This window comes from Eschrichtius robustus, chromosome 16, assembly GCF_028021215.1.
Source record: "Eschrichtius robustus isolate mEscRob2 chromosome 16, mEscRob2.pri, whole genome shotgun sequence".
NCBI lineage: Eukaryota > Metazoa > Chordata > Mammalia > Artiodactyla > Eschrichtiidae > Eschrichtius > Eschrichtius robustus.
Window position 1 is genome coordinate 69,786,694 of NC_090839.1, and position 19,094 is coordinate 69,805,787.

Genomic DNA, 19,094 nt, shown 5'->3' on the forward strand with positions numbered 1-19,094 from the left:
GACTACATTTCACCTCTACTCTGTGAAAAGCCTGATACAGTTCACACAGTAAAAGTAGCTAAAATAAATTTTTTTTAATATACATAAACTCATGTTTTAATTGAATAGCTTGGGACCAAGAATATGCTATGGATTTTCCGGCCGGCTTAATAGTGAACCCCACCCCACCCCAATGCAAGGATTCTGTTGAGAAAATGGCCTCCGTTAAGGAACAGCGTGTACTGAAGAATGCACCTCAACTGAACAAAACAGACATTCAGAAAGCATGGTGGTATTGCTCAAATGTTCCCAAGTGGCCTTTATTTCACAAAATTATTTTCATTAAAATTATTTCCTATACCACTTTTACTATATGATACTATTCAAATGAAAATCAGTCGGCAGATTTACAAATTATGCACTTTTAAGTCATCTACTTTGAGGCTGTACACATCAGACAGCATCCGTGCCCAAGCCTGAGTCAGTGAATTCCTAATGCTCTTCCATTAACCTGGACTCGGACTTTCACGTTCGGTCAGGTATCCGTTACACCAAAGCAGCTTCTGAACCATGTGTTACCTGGCCCAGGTGGAAGCTTAGATTTTCTATGTTCTTGTGTGGCTTCCTCAGCCTGTTACTAAATCAATTAGCCAGTCTCTGAAAACCATGGCCTACATGAGATGAAGTCTACTACTACTACTACATGAAGGATGATGGAACAACAACAACAAAAAAATCATATTTTAGGAAATAAGGTGAAAGTGAGAAAAACTTCTGAATGAGGCCTGTATTAATTTTCTATTGCTGCTTTAAATTACTACAAACTTAGTGGCTTAAAACGTCACAATTTTACCACCTTACAGCTCTACTGGTCTGAAGTCCAGTGGGCTTACCTTCAAAGTGAAGGTGTCAGCTGGGCTGTGTTCCTTCTGGAGGCTCTAGGGGAGAATCACTTTTCTTGCCTTTTCCAGCTTCTAGAGGCCACCTGCATTCCTTGGCTTGTGGTCCCTTCATCTTCAAACTAGTGACAGCTTGTTGAGTGTTTCCTGCAAGTCTCTTGACTCTTCTGTCTCCCTCTTCTACTTCTAATCCTGGATTACCTGGGTAGGCCCAGTCTAACCATATTAAGGTCAGCTGATTAGCAAACTTAATTCCATCTGCTACCTTAAACTCCCTTTTGTTCTGTATCACAACATATTAACAGGTTCCAACGATCAGAACTTGGACAGGGTTGGGGGGGGGCGGGGCATGGGGGCATTATTCCAACCACAAACCTGAACAGTTCTAAGTTTGCAGAGCTGAACACACAATTTTTAAGGGGAGAACTGTGTCTATCTGGCAAGTACTTTTGATGGGCCAGTCTAGTTACAGAAAGTGGCCTCAGGGAGGGGCCTAGTGGGCTAAGGCGAAAACAGCAGGAATCACCCCAAGGAATAAAGTGGTTAAGGATCACAAGGTCTGGGGAACAGCTGGATAAAGGCAGTTATAAGGAGGGAAGGACCTTGCCACAGGAGGGGGGTCAGTCAGTGAGCAAACCCCCAAGGGAGAAACAGCTGACAAGTTCGAGAACAGGGTTGTTACATACTCAGCTAAGACCTTGGCTGTGCTTACATACCAGACCTCCCACCCATCTCTCCCAGATTCTGAGTAAAAATCCAAAAACCGCCTTGTTGCAGTGGAGACAGGCTGTGTGCTACACGGAGTCAACAAATGAAGAACAACATGGGAAATCACACCACAAAAACTTGCAGACAGCTTTAGGAGGGCCCAGGACATGGGGAAAAAGGGGGATAGGTGACTCAAGACAATGTTGTTTAATTTACAAAAGGACGGAGGCCCAGCTAACTGCAGGGCAGGAGCTGTCACTAGAGCAACAGTGGTCTGCATCTATGAGAGCAGCCGAGACAAGGCTAAGTTCAATCTGAGGACACTTGGCATCTTGCCGTCTTGGCTGCCCAGCCTTCTCTGCTTAGACCCTGCTTCAGGAACAGACTTTAATAAACCTTCCCAAGCCAAGTGGAACTCATTCAGCCACACTGAGCTAGAAAGTCAAATCCTATCACACAGAGACTGAAGATACTGAACAGCAAGAGGGGAAAGGCCTGACCACCACACCCTAACGGGAGCTACCACTTGTGGGGACAGGTCAGGGACAATCGCTCAGCCACTCTCCGGAAGCACCCAGTAGATGGCTGAGCACAATCCTTCCTGATAGCCGAGCAGCCCCATACTGTAGTGTGATCTCTCAGCAAGATAAAAACGATTAGAGAAGCAGTGGTTGGTTCCTTTTACACTGGGCAAGTTCCTGTAGTGTGGATCAAGACTGGGAAAGCTTTATTCCCCTGTCGGAAGGGGATGTGCCCTGAAGAGCTAACTCAAATGCAGAATCTTACCTTGTAGGCCTCTTCCGTTATGCATCTCAAGGTTGAATCCATGAAAGGCCAAGTTCACCGTCTGAGGGAAGTGGCCCACCTGAATCACTGCTAACAAAGACTTGTAGGACTCCAGACCCGGCCAATGCTTGCTGGTCAGGGCCCAGGCAGGCCTGCCTCACCTCTGCCCCATGGGGCAGTAGTGGACCCGTGTTCATCTCACCAGCATCCGAACCTCAGTCTTCCTTCCTGACTGGCCTGAGAGTCTCCCTCCACACGCCAGGGGCTGGCTCAAGAATGGGTACGTGACCCACTGCTGGGCAATGAGCTATGACAAAAGGGCTTCTGGGAGTTTCCTTGATCCACAAGAAGGTTTTTCTTCTTCCTCTGTAACGGTCTAGTGTCTTGATATGCTGCCTGGAACTGCTACAGCCATCTTTCCACCAGCCTGGTGAAGCCAACACTGAGGATGATGGAGCAGAGAGGAAACATTCGTTTCCTTCATGGGAAGCTGAATCAACCCCCTACGACAGGACAGGGCTCCCTGCCGCGTGAGAGACTGAATTTCCTGGCTGTCCAGGCCTGCCTGAGACAGGATGTCTGTAGCAGGAGTTCAAGCCAAGTGGTGTGAAAAAGGCCCAATCAGAACCTATATTTTGGAAAGAAAAATGCTAGGTGAATGCGGAGAAGGTGGTCACATGTCACTCGGGGGGCTACACCTGGAGCTTTGTGAGGCTGGCTGTAGCGTCAAGGCTTGGAAACACTGTTCCCAGGCCGATGAGGCAACGCCCTGTCATCCCCACGTCTGTGCCTCCTGGCATTCAACCTCCTCCAGGGAAGTCGCCTGGGATTCTCCTCCTCGTGACTGAAAAGAATCCAATAAACACGTCCCTGGGAATTAATGTGCCATTGGTTCACGTGGAGGACTAACCAGCTGCTCTCTAAAACGCCTGTTCAGAATCCAGTTAAAGCAGAAAGATTAAATGCAAGCTTGGCACCGGGGATGGAAGGACGGCAGACGCAAAAGGCAAGATGGGTTTAGAAACACATTTCCCAGCAGCGGAGGAAGCTCAGCCGCGTCTGCTTGGTGGCAATCCAGACGCCTCTTTGCCTGTGGCTACTCCAAGAAGGGGGAGGGAAAGTGAGCTTGCTTCTCCCTGTTTACATGAATCCTGCTTCCTGTTTGAGATTTAGGCATGTAAAAAGCTTCTGTTTCCTCAATTGAGACATTTTAGTCCTCAGTGAGTATTCTGGGTGAAATTCCCTAGAGGGGACACTCAGTGTGGTGAACAGTGACATCGGTCTTGGGGCACAGAAGTACACTTGGCATTTACTGGTTGGGTGGCCCCAGGCAATGTTATTACTTCATCCCTGAACTTCAGTTTCCTCATCTATAAGATGGGGATAATAATAGCACCTGTTTCAGAATCATGAAGATTAAATACATTAATGCAAGGGAGAGACGTATGTGCCTGGCACATAGTAAGCACTAGACAAGTGTGAGCTATTGATACTCACTGTCTTCAACAGGGACGGAAGCTTCACACAGAAAACAGTAGGTTTCAGCCACTCACACGTTCTCCTGGTTCCTGAAACGAGCTGCCCTCACCCCAGTTTGTCCAAACATATCAACACAGTTGTCCTTTATCTCTGCGGGAGTTCCATTCGAGACAACTGTCCTATGGCTTTCATCTGCGTAACGGAACAATAAAAGCAATGTTGGCCGTTTTGGGGGACAAGACAGGAGAGTTTAATCTTCAAACTTGATTGACTTGGATGCGTTCCTGTCAATATAAAAGATTCTGTCCGGAGCCGTGGAGAAGCCGAGGCCGGCCCTGCGGTTGTACTTCCAGCTCATGGCCCGGTCGTAGTCCTGCTGCAGATTCTGCTGCAGGGTGTCGGCCACCTTCTTGCTGAGGGCCATGTTGGGCCTGCCAACCATGGTAGGGGGGCGACTGAATGAAGGGGACAGATTTTTAAAGCCACCCATGAGTTTGAGAAATTTCAGTTTCTTTTCCTCATTTTCAAAGCCAGCAGTATCCCATTGGCCAAACTGAGTTCCCTGTGGTAAGAGAAAACAGGTGGTTACTTCCCTGGCTTCCAAAGCATCTTCCTTTCCCCAGCCCCCAGCCCCCAGCCTTGCCGGGGAGGATCCAGGTGATCAAAGGCTTACTGCGCACCAGGCACAGTGCTCGCAAGCACAGCAGCGGATTATCTTAACTCCAACCAGAGCTCTGTGAGGAACACTGTTGGTTCCCACTCTCCTGATGAGGAAATGGAGGTTTGCAGCTGGACTGGGGGCACAGCCTACTTGGTAACCCTGCTGAACTCCATCTCGGGTCTGGCCCACACCAGAGCCCACCTTTCACACTGAGTTGCCCGTCTGCCTTACTCCTTCTCCCCCAATTCACGGCAGACAGTACGACACACCTCACCAGCTGGCTACTCATCCATCAGCCTAAGGTTTCTGTCCTTTGGAAGGTGGAGAGGGCAAGTGGGAGTCTGAAATGCATTTCCCTTCGCAGAAGCACTGCACTTCATAGCAGGAAAGGAGTGGAGGCCCCGGGAGGTGAAGGGTCACACGAGTCGGAGGCTGAGCCGGCCCAGGAACTCGGGGGTCCCGATTCCTGTGCAGAGCACTCTACAACCCGTGTATGAGTCACCCATGTTTGAGAAAATGCAAGAGAGCCCCTCAGAGCAGTGGCCCAAGAGAAGACTCCCTTCCCTCCCATGTCTGTGGCCGAGGCCAGAAACCCAGCTCTCCATGAAGACTGTGACTTCGAAGACTTAGGATTGAGCCCCGCCTGCGTCGCCCTGGTCAAGTAACTTAACCCCTGAGCCTCAATGTCCTCATCTATAAAACGGGGGCATAACAGCCCCCGACGGGGCTTCACTGAGGCTCGAATCAGGTTTTACACCAACAACTCAGAGCACGACGCCTGGTTCGCTTTAAGTCCTCGAAAACTGGTCATCTACCCACCCCACCCCACCAGGATTGCTGACCTCTGTGCCGCCTGGGAACTCTCCGCCTGTGAGCCAAATGCCAGCCTAGCACTTATTTCTAGGTCGGCTTTGGAAGAACAGTAAGAGCCAGTCATTGCTACAGCTAGCTGCCCTGAGTGAACCGGTGACAAGCTCTCCGAGCTTCACAGTGCCCCCAGTACAGGCGTAACAACTGCTTCCCAAGCCTTCACTTTCCAGAAGGAGAGGCCACCTCTGCCAGCCCCGCACTGGGTCTGAGGAGAGAGCTGCCAGAGGCTGACCAGTCCTGTGAGCCTGCTCTCACAGGGCTACCGACCCACTGAGAGGGGACCGGGTCTCAAATCCCCACCATGTGCCTCAGCAGTCAAGTGGTCCCAGGTCCCAGGAGGCAGGGCCACCTAAAGCATCCCCAGAAGATCCCAGCCCCTATGCCCCCGGACCACCCTCCTGCTGTCAGGTCCCTCCAGGTATAGCCTCTGGGCCACTGCTCTGGATGCTGCTGCCTTGTTTCTGGCCTTCCTCACTCAATCATGGAATCTTATCAGCTCTGCCCAGTTCAAGAGGATGGAGAGAAAGGAGACACTAGAGGAATGACATAACAAAGCCCCATTCCATACCCCTCTGGGCCAGAGCATGAGTCCCATTTTACAGGTGTGGAAACTGAAGCTCAAAGAAGGGAAGTTACTTGCTAAAGTCTCATAACTATAGAAGGTGGCAGAGCCAAGAACTGATCTCAGGTCTTTTGATCCAAAGCAGCTGTTCTTTTCGGTGCTACACTAGGAAAGCTTAGGACAGTATTACAAGGAAGCAAGTCCTTCCGTCATCTGGATCCTCTGTCCCCCTCTCCCAAATCCACGTCTTAACAAGTCCTCTTCTCTCCCCCCTGCCCTCTCTTCTACCCCAGTCCCCGCTGCCCCACATAAACGCCCTCCAGCAGTTCCCACCGCCCTGCCTGCCGCACCCTCCCGTCCCTCTGTTCAGCCTGACCTTGCGGTCCCCATGCCATACACTCTCCCGTGCCATCTCCTTGGGTCTGGTTTGGAAATTTCCCATTCCAACTGGACCAGAGGCCTGCCACCTCTGCCTCCACCCCTGTCCCAGCAGCTTTCTGAGGGCACCACCCACTGCTGGAAAGAGCTCGCCATCACGTGCCCCCAGCGACTGATGACCGGGACACCCTGCCCGTCCAGAGCCAGAGACAAAGGTCCAGGCTGCTTAGGTCAAGCGGCCAGCTCTCCAGGAGGGAGGCAAGCACCCCTTTCCCAAGAAAGGAAAGTAGCTCAGGACGAGCTCTGTGGAGCAGGGAGCCGGCTGGCAGGTGGGGGCTGCTTCTGGGCCAGGTGGACTTGGTCTCCCGTCCCTGCAAAGTGAGGAGGAGGCGGGATGCCAGAGCACCCCTCGCGGAGCCCAGCGTGAAACTTACCGTCTGCTTCCTGGTGTCAGAAGCTTCCGACCTGCCCGACTCACGATCGATCTCTTCTTGCAAGGCCTTTCGCCTCACCTGAGCAAGGGAAAGGAAAGAGGGCAATGAGACAGCCAGTTTCGAGCTTCAAACCCAGGACAGAGATGAGGTGGGGTGGGGGGACTGGAGGGGGATGGGCAGCTTTGTTCTGCTGCAGACCGGGGGGAGGCATTTGTCAAAAATACCCTCTAATCACGTGAGGGGCAATCCCTTGGCCTAAAACGTGCAAGCCTCATTCACCCTTCTTTTCCATTCCTTAAGAATGAATCTTCCAGGGGAATGCCCTGGCGGCCCACTGGTTAGGACTCGGCACTCTCACTGCCAGGGCCCGAGTGGTTCAATCCCTGGTCAAGGAACTAAGATCCCATGAGCTGAGTGGTGCGGCCAAATAAATAAATAAATAAATAAAAGAATGACCCTTCCTAGACACTGAAGCTTATCCACCTTTAGCATTAGAACCTTTTCTGTTTGTAAGAGCCATTTGGGGTGGAAATTTTCTCAGAACACACGCCCAGAGCCCTGCCTGTACAGAGGCTACTGTAGTTAACTTTCTTGCTGACAGCATCGTCTTCTAGAAAGAACACAGGCTCTGGAGTCAGGCATAGGCTAGTTTGAATCCTACCACTGCCATTACCTAGTTGTGTGGTCTTGCGTAAGTCAATTAATCTTTCTGTACCGTGGTCTATTTATCTGCAGACAGATGGAAATATCAGCTACCTTGGAGGATAAATGGGAGACAGAGAACTGTGATACTGCGGTTTATAGTAAGAAATATATGAGAAGAAATATATATATATAAACTCATCCCCATCCCTGGCAGAGTTCCAAAAACGCTAGGAATTTCCTAAGTGATGGGAACAATCAAAAGTGTCCTTTGTTATGTTAATTGGGTGACTTTTGTAAGCACCTGAGGACAGGGGCTGGTTGCCAAGAGAACCAACCACTGATGAGAGGGTTGGAACTTTCAGTCCTGACCTCTGCGGAGGGGAGTGGAGCAGGAGATCGAGCTCAGCCACCAAATGGCCAATGATTTAATCAACTGTGCCTCTGTGATGAGGGCTCCACAAAAACCCAAAAGGTCAGGGTTCGGAGAGCTTCTGGGTTGGTGAACGCTGGAGATTTGGGGAGTGGAGCTCTCGGAGAGGGCGTGGAAGGTCCACGCCCCTTCCCACACACCCTGCCCCGTGCGTCTCTTCCATCTGGCTGTCCCTGAGTTATAGCCTTTCATAATAAACCAGTAATCTGGCGAGTAAAATGTTTCTCCGAGTTCTGTGAGCCACTCTAGCAAATTAATTGAACCTGAGGAGGAGGTCTTTGGCAGCTCTGATCTATAGCTGGTTGGTCAGAAGCACAGGTGACAACCTGGCTTAAGACTGGCGCCTGAACAGGGGACAGGGGTGGGGAGCAGTCTGGTGGGACTGAGCCCTTCACCTGAGCGGTCTGACGGTATCTCCAGATAGACAGCGTCAGACCGAGTTGAACTGCAGGACACCGCGTGGTGTCGAGGAGTTGCTGGTTGGTGTAAGAAAGCCCCCAGCCCCACGATGAACTGCGGCACAGAATGTAAGACGAAGAGTCCCCGGCACACAGCAGGGACACCTCGCACACTGCTACCAGAGAGGCTCAAGGCCACAGTCAGCGTACCAATGACCCTGCGGTTTGATACAGAAGCTTCTAGGGCCCAAGGGTTCAGGTGTGACTTTAGCTGCCCCCAGTTTGTGGCCCCTCCTCTTCTCTTCTAATCTACCACAGGCTGAAATGAGGTGACCATTTATATAGTTCAAAACTACATAAAACAGGACTTCCCTGGTGGCGCAGTGGTTAAGAATCCGCCTGCCAATGCAGGGGACGCAGGTTCATGCCCTGGTCCAGGAAGATCCCACATGCTGCGGAGCAACTAAGCCCGTGCGCCACAACTACTGAGCCTGTGCTCTAGAGCCCGCGAGCCACAACTACTGAAGCCTGCGAGCCTGGAGCCCGTGCTCCGCAACAAGAGAAGCCACCGCAATGAGAAGCCCGCGCGCCACAATGCCGCAACTGGAGAAAGTCCGCGCACAGCAACGAAGACCCAACGCAGCCATAAAAAAAAAAAAAGAAACTGCATAAAACAAATCCAAAGGGCAGCAGTAGGGATGAGAGAAAATGGTGGTATATTCCTATGTCAGAGTCATGCTGCTGACAGGGAACAATGTGGATGTGCACTCACTGAAGCGGAAAGCAGCTCACCAGCTAAATGATAGAAGTGAAAAGAACAGTATACAGAGCGTAACTGTACGCTGCTTTAAAATCACACATACACAGTTACAAAGGAAAAATCTAGAAGAATGTAACAACGAAGGCTTAACAGTGATTATTAGTAGGTGGTAGCAGGGGTCCCCAACACCCGGTCAGCTGGAGGGGAGGGGAGCGGAGCGGCGGGAGGGGAGGGGAGCGGTGGGAGGGGAGCGGAGGGGCGGGAGAGGAGGGGAGCAGCGGGCCCGTGAAGCTTCATCTGCTGCTCCCCTTAACGAAACTGGTCCCTGGTGCCAAAAAAGTTGGAGACCGCTGGGTGGCAGGACTTCAGGTTGCTTTCCCCCCCCATTTTTTCTTTTAACACAATGAACTTTTTACCAGAAAAAGAAAGGGAGAGTTGGGGCAGAAAGCTTCACTTACATTGAGATCATCTGTCACCCAAAACAGAAGTTTTCTTTGAAAGTGTGAAGTATTTAATAGGCACAAATGCATAAGAAGCAAAGAGGTGGCTGGTGGGCCTTGCCTGTGTGAGGGGCGGGACACGTGGGAGAGGCGCCGAGGGCAGGGGCAGGGGCTGGGCCTGGCCGGGTTAGGGCCCCACCTCCATCCTCCCCACCAGCCACTGCAGCCCGGGCCCCCTCTCCCCAAACGACAATGACCTGCAGGAGGCTGGGGAGCCCCTGGTTCTGGGGGGCCTGCGCTCTGTGCCAGGCCCTGGACTGGCCCCGTCAGCATCCTCCTACTGAGCCTCTCCCCTCCCGGGAGAGAGGCCCCCAACACCCCAAAGGCATTAGGAACTTCCTCGCAGCATCTTGTAGGCCCCCCTCCTTGTAGTCGGCTGACTTGCAAGCACTCCTCCGTTTCTCTCTCCTGGAGCAGCAGGGCCACGACACGGGCCGTCCCCACATCACACCCTGTTGCTTCTGTCCAGCAATTACTTGCTGACACAGCATGAGGATGCAGGCAGGTGAACGGCTGCCACTTACAAAGCACAGGTCTCGGGCAGGCCCCGGCTGCCACTTACAAAGCACAGGTCTCGGGCAGGCCCCTGCTGAGCGCCTCCCAAACGGCCTCATTTGGTCGTCACAGCTACCTACTTGGGGGTCGCGAGGTTAGTGACTGCCAAGGTAACCTCATTAGTAATGGCCCAAGGCTGTACCTATGTGGTTACTATGCTGTCCTGATAGGCCTTGGGGTCCAGGATCATAAAAATATCTCAATTCTTGGGCTTCCCTGGTGGCGCAGTGGTTGAGAGTCTGCCTGCCAATGCAGGGGACACGGGTTCGAGCCCTAGTCTGGGAGGATCCCACATGCCGCGGAGCAACCAAGCCCGTGAGCCACAGCTACTGAGCCTGCGTGTCTGGAGCCCGTGCTCCGCAACAAGAGAGGCCGTGATAGTGAGAGGCCTGTGCACCGCGATGAAGAGTGGCCCCCACTCGCCGCAACTGGAGAAAGCCCTCGCACAGAAACGAAGACCCAACACAGCCAAAAATAAATTAATTAATTAAAAAAAAAATTCTATGAGAACAAAATTTAAAAAAAAAAAAAATCTCAATTCTAGAATGTCCAGGTCCCACATAGGATCTGGGCATGACAGAAGCACAAGCTGGTCCACAACAGAACAACTTCTCCTAACGCTCCTGTACAACAACTGTATTTCTATATACAACAATAAAAATTGAACTGAAATAGTATTTACAATAGCATCAAAATATATAAAATACTTACGGAAAATTTGACAAAAGACGTGCAAGACCTGTACACTGAAAACTATAAAACAATACTGAGAGAAACTAAAGATCTAAATAAATGGACAGAGATGCCATGTTTATGGATCAGAAGGCTTCACACTGTTAAGATGTCAGTTCTCCCCACATTGGTCTACAGATTCAAGGCAATCCTAATCAAAATCCCAGCGGCATTTTTTGGTAGCAACCAACAAGTTAATTTTAAAATTTATACAGAAGTGCAAAGGACCTGAAATAGCCAAAGCAACCTAAAAAAGCACAAATGCTAGAGACTTATACTGCCTAATTTAAGACGTTATACAGTTACAATAATCTAGACAATGAAGTATTAGTGTAAAGATAGACATACAGATCAATGAAACTCAAGAGTCTAAAAATAGTCCCACACCACACACACACACACACACACACACACACACACACACGGTCAACTGATTTTTTACAAAGGTGCCTAGGCAATTCAATTGAGAATTTAAAACGTTTTTAACATCAAAGTAATGCTAGAAACATTGGACAGCCAATAACAAGGAACAAATGATTGATACATGCAACAATACAGATAAATCTCAGAATGATTAGGCTAAGTGAAAGAAGCCAGTTTAAAAAAGAGCACATACTGTATAATCCCAATTATATACAAATTGTAGAAAACGCAAGCTAATTCATAGTGACAGAGAGTAGTAGTGGTTACCTGGGGATGGGAAAGGAAGGGATGGAATACAAAGGGGCACAAGGAAACTTTTGGAAATGATGGGTACGTTCATCATCTTAATTGTTTAGCTGGTTTCCTGGACGCATACCTGTCAAAACTCATCGAACTGTACACCTTAAATATGTGCAGATTCTTGAATGTCAATTATAGTTAAATAAAGTTGCAAAAGGCAAAAAAAAAAAAAAAATGCTCCTGAATGGAGGCCAGGAGGTGGTGACGCATGGGCCAGGCAGAGCACGTGCCCACTGCCTGGCTGCAGGTCACAGGGACATGTCCCCTTTTCCCCCTGCAGTGGTTATGAGGAGGACAACCTCAGCCTGGGATTCTGAAGGACCGGACAGCCCCTGAGCCAAAGTCGAGGCAATGAACAGCTCTCCCGGCATAAAGTGGGGGAGGCCACAGGCTCCCCGCCACTGGAGGGGCGGCAGAGGCTGGCCTCATTGCCTTTGGAGTCCCTGACACCTCTGGGACCAGGATCTCGTGGCCTGGCAGGAGGCGAATGTGCGTCTGGGAAGGGAAGACGCCTCGGAGGACGAGGACCGGTCGTACCTGGTCTATGTGCGCCTCGTCCATGTTGCCCTTCTTTTCCAACACTACCTCCAAGTCCGTGTCGGGCTCCTGCAAATAGGGCAGAAGGAGTAAGGCTCCAGCGGACGATGGCCTCTGCCCTGGCAGCCCAGCTGGATGAGATCACAGCAGAGTCCAGAAAAGACTCAAGACCGGAGCGCTACGCCCACCCCTATCGCCCACAGAACGCCTGCCATCCTTTCTCTTCCACGATTCTCCCCAATTCTGTCCTGAAGACTGTGGTCCTGACCTATTTGACAGACGGAGGCACTAAGGCTCAGAGAGGTGAAGTGAGGTCACCCCACCGCTCAGGGACAGGGCTGACACTAACCCAGGTCTCCCGACTCAGGCCTACAGCACAACCTTTCCCGCCAGACGTCACCTCACTTCCCAGGGTGACACCGAACCAGCAAGAGGAGAAAGGCCAAGGCCCCCACTGACAATGGGGGAGGAGGGGCTGGCAAGGGCCAGGGAATGCAGAGGTGGGGCTGGGGGCCTGCAGCAAACCCGAATCCCCCCCAGTTCTTTCCTCCATACCCCACCCCAGCCTCCCAGCTCCGGAGTTCTGGTCGGTACCTTCTCTCCTGCCTGGACAACCAGGACAGGCTCTAACTCTGCTTCCCCGCCCCCAACACTGGTCCATTCCATACAGCAGCTCGGGTACACCCTAAATTTACATGTTATATGTCAACGCTATCTCAATTAAAAAATAATAAAACCACCTCAGCTGGACCACACCACCCCATTCCTGAAAACCCTCCAGGGGCTCCCATCTCATTTACATGAAAATCCAGACCCCTGTGGCCTCTACAGGCTGCCAGGACCCCAGCTGGCCCAGCTCCCGCCACGCCAGCCTCTTTGCTCCTCCCAGGGCCTCTGCACCTGCTGCACAGACAGCCCCAGCCCCTCACGGGTCTCAGCTCCCACACAGAATCCTTGTGATTCTGCATGGGCCATGCTCTCACGGGCCACCCTCTCTCAGTGGCCTCAGCCCCTGCGGGACCATCTGACAGCAAGATTCAGGTTGGCCACTTTCCCCTAATCCTTCAGCAGTGACAAATGCCACGTCCTCGCTTCGGGTGTGCTCTGCCTGGTACCCTGCGTCACCTGTGAGGAGCCCTGGATGGCTCTGCTCGCTCACATCACCTGCCGAGTCCCAGTGCTCAGCCCACCTCCTCCCTCCCCTCCCCAGTCAAGGAAGCCTGTCAGGGGAGAGAGCACATCTCTGCTGTCTTCACCAGGCCACCATCCCTTCCCTTCCTCCTGGTAACAGGACCCCGGTATTCCTCTCAGAAACCACCGCCCCCCAGTTTCAGACAGTGGAGTTCCAGTGGGACTGATACCCTCAGCCCCTGCCCACTGGCTTCAGATCTGGGCTTCTGGTTTGTGTGACCCAATTGAGATCTGGGAGAGCAGTGCTGGGACTTTCCCTGTAATCGTTTTGGAGGGGCCACCGCTCTCCCTTTGCGGGTGGCTTACCTACTATGAAGAAAGCCTGGAGATGCTGGGACCATCTCACCACGGGGTTGGGGTGGGAAGGAACCTGACATTAAAACCAGCATTGAAAAATACAAAGCCCAGAGCTAGGGATAGCCACACAGGCATCTCCTGCGATCTAAATCTATTTGATCCCTAAATTGTGTATCCTGAGCTCAGATAGCTATGGACATCATATTACCTCAAACTATTTGGTTCCTGAGCTTTAGATAGCAAGTGGCAAGAGTTCAGAAAGAGAGGCATTTATCTGAAAAACTTATTCTAATTAATCCAGATCCTGAGTGCAGATAGTGAGAACTCGGGTAAAGTTTCGATAGCAAGGGATACCTGTATTATTGAGACTATTACACTAGCACCTGGATCCAGCTATACCTGAAGGTAGTAGCTCTCAAACCTTCTAGTTACATGTGTTGATAAATCCCCTTTTCTGACTGAAGTCAGTTTAATCAGGGCTCTGGCAGCTAAAAAGCTGAGTGCCGTGTGTGTGCGCGCACACACACACACACCCAACTTCCACCCCTATTCTCCCCAGTGTGCTTCTGAAGGAAGCCTACCTCCTCCCAAGGTTCTCCTGCTACTCTGCTCTCCTGCCTCTTCTTCTTCTTCTTCTTCAGAGCTGGCTCCTCAGTGTCCGCCTGCTCTGCCTTTTTCTTGGACTTCATTTTCTTCTTCACAGGGGCCTTGGGGTCATCTCCTATTGGGATGTATTCTGGAGCTTCAACTTTGACTAACTTCTTTTTACTTCCTTTCCTACGGCTGCTCTCCACAGACCTGGAGAGCTCAGGGTGCCCCAGGGGGTTATCTCCCTCCTGGTGGATTTTCTTTTTCTTCTTCATCTTCATGTTGTGTTCCCTGGGGCTCCCCTGCTTCCGTTTCTGTCTCGAGGCTGCCTGCTCAGGGACGCCACCTTTCCCAACTGAGCAAGTGTACAAAGCATCCCTGGCCTCACAGAACCAAGGGTCCCTGGCTGAGAAGGCTGTAGCTTCCTGCAACTTCTTCTCCTTCTTGTGTTTTTTGAGCTTCTTGTCAACTCTGGTCACCTCCTCGCCCTGCCTGGGGTCTGGGGAGGTCTTCGCCCTTGAGCCAGGGGACACGGACTTTCTCTTCTTCTTCTTTTCCCTACCGAGGGACTCAGATGGACCAAGTGCCTGCTTCCTGGGGCTGGGCGATGGCTCAATCCGTCTGGCACGTAACACGGTCTCAGGTTCTAGGGGCTCCTCGCAGACGGTGCTGTGACCCTTCTTTTTCTTCTTTTTCTTCATTAGAGGCATTTCGGGTGCCTGCTCTTGGACCATATTCTTTGAGGGTGATGTGGCTCTTGTGGGACAAACCTCCGCAAAATAATTGTCACTGCTTAAAACCGAGTATTGAGTCTCTGGTTCTTTAACTACCTTCTTTTTTTTCTTCTTCTTTTTTTCTGGGAGCCCAAGGCCCAGGTCTCCTTTGTGAGTCTTAGTGATCATTCCTGAAAAAAGAAATGGTACAAGTTATCGGCATGCCAAGCCACCCTGAGTACAATTCCACTAGATATTACCAAAAGTCACGTTTCCTGGAGTGGATGGTCTGAAAGGTTAGGGGCTGGGAAAATGGGAAGGATTCCTGTGGAGCAAAGGGAAATATGATGGAAGAAACAGAATGGAGTTTGAATCCTGACAGCCCCAGGTTGAAATCCAAGCTGCTCCCTCACCTTAAGTCAATCAGCTATCCTCGCTGGGCCTTAACTTCCCCAGCTGAAAATGCGGGGAGATAACACTTCCTTCCTCAAAGAGCTGTTGGAAAGAATAAACGATAATCCATGGAAAGTGCTTTGTACATCACTGATTCCCTTTCCTAACCCCCTTCCTCAAACCTCTTAAGCCTAATCATTCTCTCCAGAAATGTACCCTGTGCCAGCCACTGAGGGCACAACTGCACTCAAGCCACAGGCCAGGCATGGCCCCCGGGGCTTACCTTTTACTGGATGAAGGGGACAGAAATCCTGAGGTCAGCTCCTCTTGCTGATTGTCACCAGAGGCAGTAACTGTGACACAATTAATCCATGCCCTTGCTTCATCTAAAGAGCGCTTCTGCTTTGCGTCTGGAAATTAATTGCCCCCCGCCTGCACCGAGGGTGACTTACTCTTCTAATTACCTTCCCATGTGGCTAGTAATGAGAGCAGCAGCAAGGTATGGTGAGGAGCCCCAGCTGGGGCTGAGGACGCCTGCATTCAAATGGTGACTCAAATACTCTTGCCACACAGCACTGGCTTCTCCAGGCCTGAGTTTTCCTATCCATAAAAGAGGCACTGAACCAGATCAGATCAGAGGCTAGTGGGGAGGGGGGGAAAGGGGAGGAGGGAGGGGGGGAGGGGAGGAGGGAGGTGGGGGAGGGGAGGAGGGAGGGGGGGCCATATCCAGCATACAAGCCTGTTTCACTGTTTTTAATTTTTCAAATAAATTGCCAACATTTAATGATTGGAGAAAACACAGAGCAACCTTGAACACTCAGCTTTTTTTTTTTCCTTTGGCAGGGCTGGGGGGTGGTCAAGGAGGCACCTATGAGAAGGGCCTGGGTCCTCAAGTACATTTCAGCTTCCAGTTGTACTACGTCTCTCACACCAGTCACCAGCCCACTTCCTGCTCTCTGGATTAGATGACATGGTGACACTCAGGGAATCCAGAAACAAACGGCCTCTCACAGGAGCTTTGGACGGTGGGCGGGAAAGGCCAGGGAGCTTCTCCATCCTGCAGCTTTCTTCAGAACCCAGAGGGTCCATACTGGACCTGCCTCTTAGCTGCTTCAACGAGCCAGGCCAGGCCAGAGCTATAGCTCAAGTTCACTCATAACTGGCTCCAGGAGCACCTGGAGAGCCAAAGGAACACTCGCTCGCTTACTCCTGTCTGTCTGGTTTTCTGCTGTATTCCCAGGGCCCAGCTCTATACCTGGCACAGAGCGGGTGCTCAAGAAATACTCACTGAACGAAGGAAGGAATGCTAGAGACACAGACGTGAACAAGAGATGACTCTGCCATCAAGAAGCAGGTAGGTGTGGGTGGGAAAGACGTGTGTTAACAATGATACAGGTGATAAAAGCAAGCACAGTGGTAAGGTCAGGGTAAGAGAGGTCATCTAATCTGGCCTACCAGTTGTCAGGAAACTTTCTGAAGGACAGAGGTTTCCAGCTTGGGCAAGTGCAGGATGGCGGTGCTATTCCCTAAGACAAAGAAACTGAGGTGGGGCGGTAGCGGGGGAGGCGAGGGCTGAAGGAGACAGGCTGGGTGGAACAGATGCCTTTAGATGTCCGTGTGGAGATGTTGGTGGGCAGGTGGATGAGGCTCAGAGGTGACTGGGCTGACACGGGTGACGTAAATTTAGGAATACATGGATGGTAAGTAAGCCTTGAACAGAACGAGCCTGAGACAGAACCTTAAGGAATACTAACGTTTAAATGGGTGGGTTGAGGAAGAGGGGCCTGCAAAGGAGAGGGAGAAGGTGCAAACGTGGAGAGGGCGGAGTCAAGGGCGCCAAGGGTGCCTCAAATGGAGGAGTGGTCTAGAGATCGAATAAGAACAAAGAAACCAAGGGGAGGCTGTCCCCACCTTAACCCCCTTCTCTCCCCATTTCCGCCGTTCAAATCACTGTAGCATCCTCCTCTTTACACTGAAGATCCTTCTCTTCAAACCTGAGATCCTAAATGTATTCATTCCTTCAAGGAAAAGGGAAGAGGAAATGAACCTTACAGCGTCTCCTGCGAACGCAAATGCTTTCTCCAAAAGCGCTTTCTAAAGTCTCGCGGTAGCCTCGTGAGGCTCGGTGTGAGTAACCCATCTCAGAGACGTGCAAACTGAGACTTGGAGACTTTTAATTTACTTGCCCTGAGTCCCAAAGCCAGCAAGGGGTAAGATTCGAAACCAGCCCGCAGAACTTCAGAGCCTGTGCTCTCCGCATAATAGCACCAACACCCCACTCCCACTGCAGGCTCACTAGCAGGAAGCAAGAGAGCTGGGAGGCGAAACTGCCTCCTCAAAGGCTCTACCGCGCCAAAGCTTCCGCACCAACACAGAAGGAGGGATTACGCAGGGTCCCGGGCCCAGCTCCAAGGCGGGAGAACTTCCTGGAGACTGGCCGCGGCGAGCGCACACCGGCGACGGGGGGGACTTGAATCTGAGGGTGCGGGTCGCCCTCCAGTCCCTCGGTTCTCCGCGCAAGTCCCCAGGCCCAATCTCCAGCCCCAGCTCCGTCCTGCCTGTTAGGCGCCCTCCTCACTCACCCGAAGGCCAAACTTCCCCGCCTCCACGTGAGAGCCCACTACGCCGTGACCCGGAAGTCGATCTCGACTCGCTGGCCCGCCCTCGCAAGATGCGGTTCCTTCCGGGTCGCGGCCTCGCGGGGAGCGCGGTTGCCATGGAAACTGCAGACATGGCGGCGCCGGCCCCGGTGGGCAGCGTCTCTCAGCGCTTGGAACGGGCGCTTTCAACTGAGTCGTCCATCACCACCAGGACGCCAGGGCACGTCGTGTCTCCCGTGTCCCTCGATCTGCGCGTCTCGCCGGGACAGGTTGCGGAGCTGCCCGGCAAGAACCTGTGGGAGCAGATCTGCGAGGGTAGGCAGCCCGGGCCGGCCGAGAGGGGCGGGACTCGGGCGGCCAGGTGGGGCCGACGCTTCCTGGGCGCCTACTGTGCGTCTGGCGGCTGACGCGCGAGGCCTCCTGGCGGCCTCGCCGCGGGCCCGCCGGGCTCCCCATGTTACGTAGGGGAAACGTAGGGCTCTGAGAGGCTTGCCCGAGGTTAGGCAGCGCAGCCTCCAGCCTGCATCCATAGTCAGGTCGAAGGCACGGGAAGGCGGAATAAAGGGGACCAGCTGGTGTAGGCCAGTGGTACTCAAATCTCATTTAGTGACCAGGAAAGAATCGCTGGGACGGAGATGGGGAGCTTGTTTAAAACATAGGTTCCCAGGCCCCGCCCACAGGGCTCCTAATGGGGTGTAGGGGAGCACTTTGAAGGAGCACCCCAGGTAATTTTGATGTGGATAATCTGTGGCCCACGCGTTGAGCAAGCCTGGTCTAGACAGATTTGGCTTTAATCCTTCTCTTCTTCTAGCCTTCCTTAAAATTCGTAAGTGGAGTTTGTTTAGTTCACCTTCTTTTGTGGGCCTACATGTACCCTTGATCATGAGGCCCCGCAGTACTCTTCACATATGTTAGAGTTAGGCATACCTCCGAGATGTTGCAGGTTGTGTTTCAGACCACAGCAATGAAGCGACTCACAGGAATTTTTTGGTTTCCTAATGCATATAAAAGTTATGTTTACACAATACTTCAGTCTATTAAGTGCACAATAGCATTATGTCTAAAAAAACACTGTATATGCCTTAGCTTAAAAATACTTTATTGCTGGGGAATTCCCTGGCTGTCCAATGGTGAGGACTCCGTGCTTTCACTGCCCAGGGCCCCGAGGGCCTGGGTTTAATCCCTGGTCATGAAACTAAGATCCCACAGGCCCTGCAGTGTGGTCAAAAAAAAATAAAAAAAAAAATAAATAAATAAAAATAAAAATACTTTATTG

The 19,094-nt window shown here is 51.7% G+C and overlaps 2 protein-coding genes across 12 annotated transcripts in view; one reads left to right on the plus strand and one right to left on the minus strand.

Annotated features, from left to right (window-relative positions):
• Positions 1-272: 272 nt before the first annotated feature.
• Positions 273-17,897, minus strand: KNOP1 (lysine rich nucleolar protein 1). Of its 4 annotated transcripts, none has more exons than XM_068525179.1 (5): positions 17,801-17,897; positions 14,106-15,016; positions 12,037-12,105; positions 6,757-6,834; positions 273-4,413 (listed from the first exon to the last, which is right to left on the minus strand). In XM_068525179.1, the coding sequence occupies exons 2-5, from the start codon at positions 15,012-15,014 to the stop codon at positions 4,102-4,104; spliced, it is 1,368 nt and encodes a 455-aa protein (XP_068381280.1). In that variant the 5' UTR covers positions 15,015-15,016; positions 17,801-17,897; the 3' UTR covers positions 273-4,101. The 4 variants fall into 4 exon arrangements, with proteins under 4 accessions (XP_068381280.1, XP_068381281.1, XP_068381282.1 ...); XM_068525180.1 differs by lacking the exon at positions 17,801-17,897 and adding an exon at positions 15,502-15,873; XM_068525181.1 differs by lacking the exon at positions 17,801-17,897 and adding an exon at positions 15,239-15,320.
• IQCK (IQ motif containing K) overlaps positions 17,897-19,094 on the plus strand; it is a 129,238-nt gene continuing 128,040 nt past the window's right edge. For 3 of the 8 annotated variants that reach the window (XM_068525188.1, XM_068525186.1, XM_068525191.1), the window contains exon 1: positions 17,903-18,133. In XM_068525188.1, coding sequence (XP_068381289.1) covers positions 17,935-18,133 — 199 coding nt within the window. In that variant the 5' untranslated portion in view covers positions 17,903-17,934. Of the gene's footprint in view, positions 18,134-19,094 lie in introns of all 8 variants that reach the window. The other 5 variants (XM_068525189.1, XM_068525190.1, XM_068525184.1 and 2 more) reach the window with 4 other exon arrangements.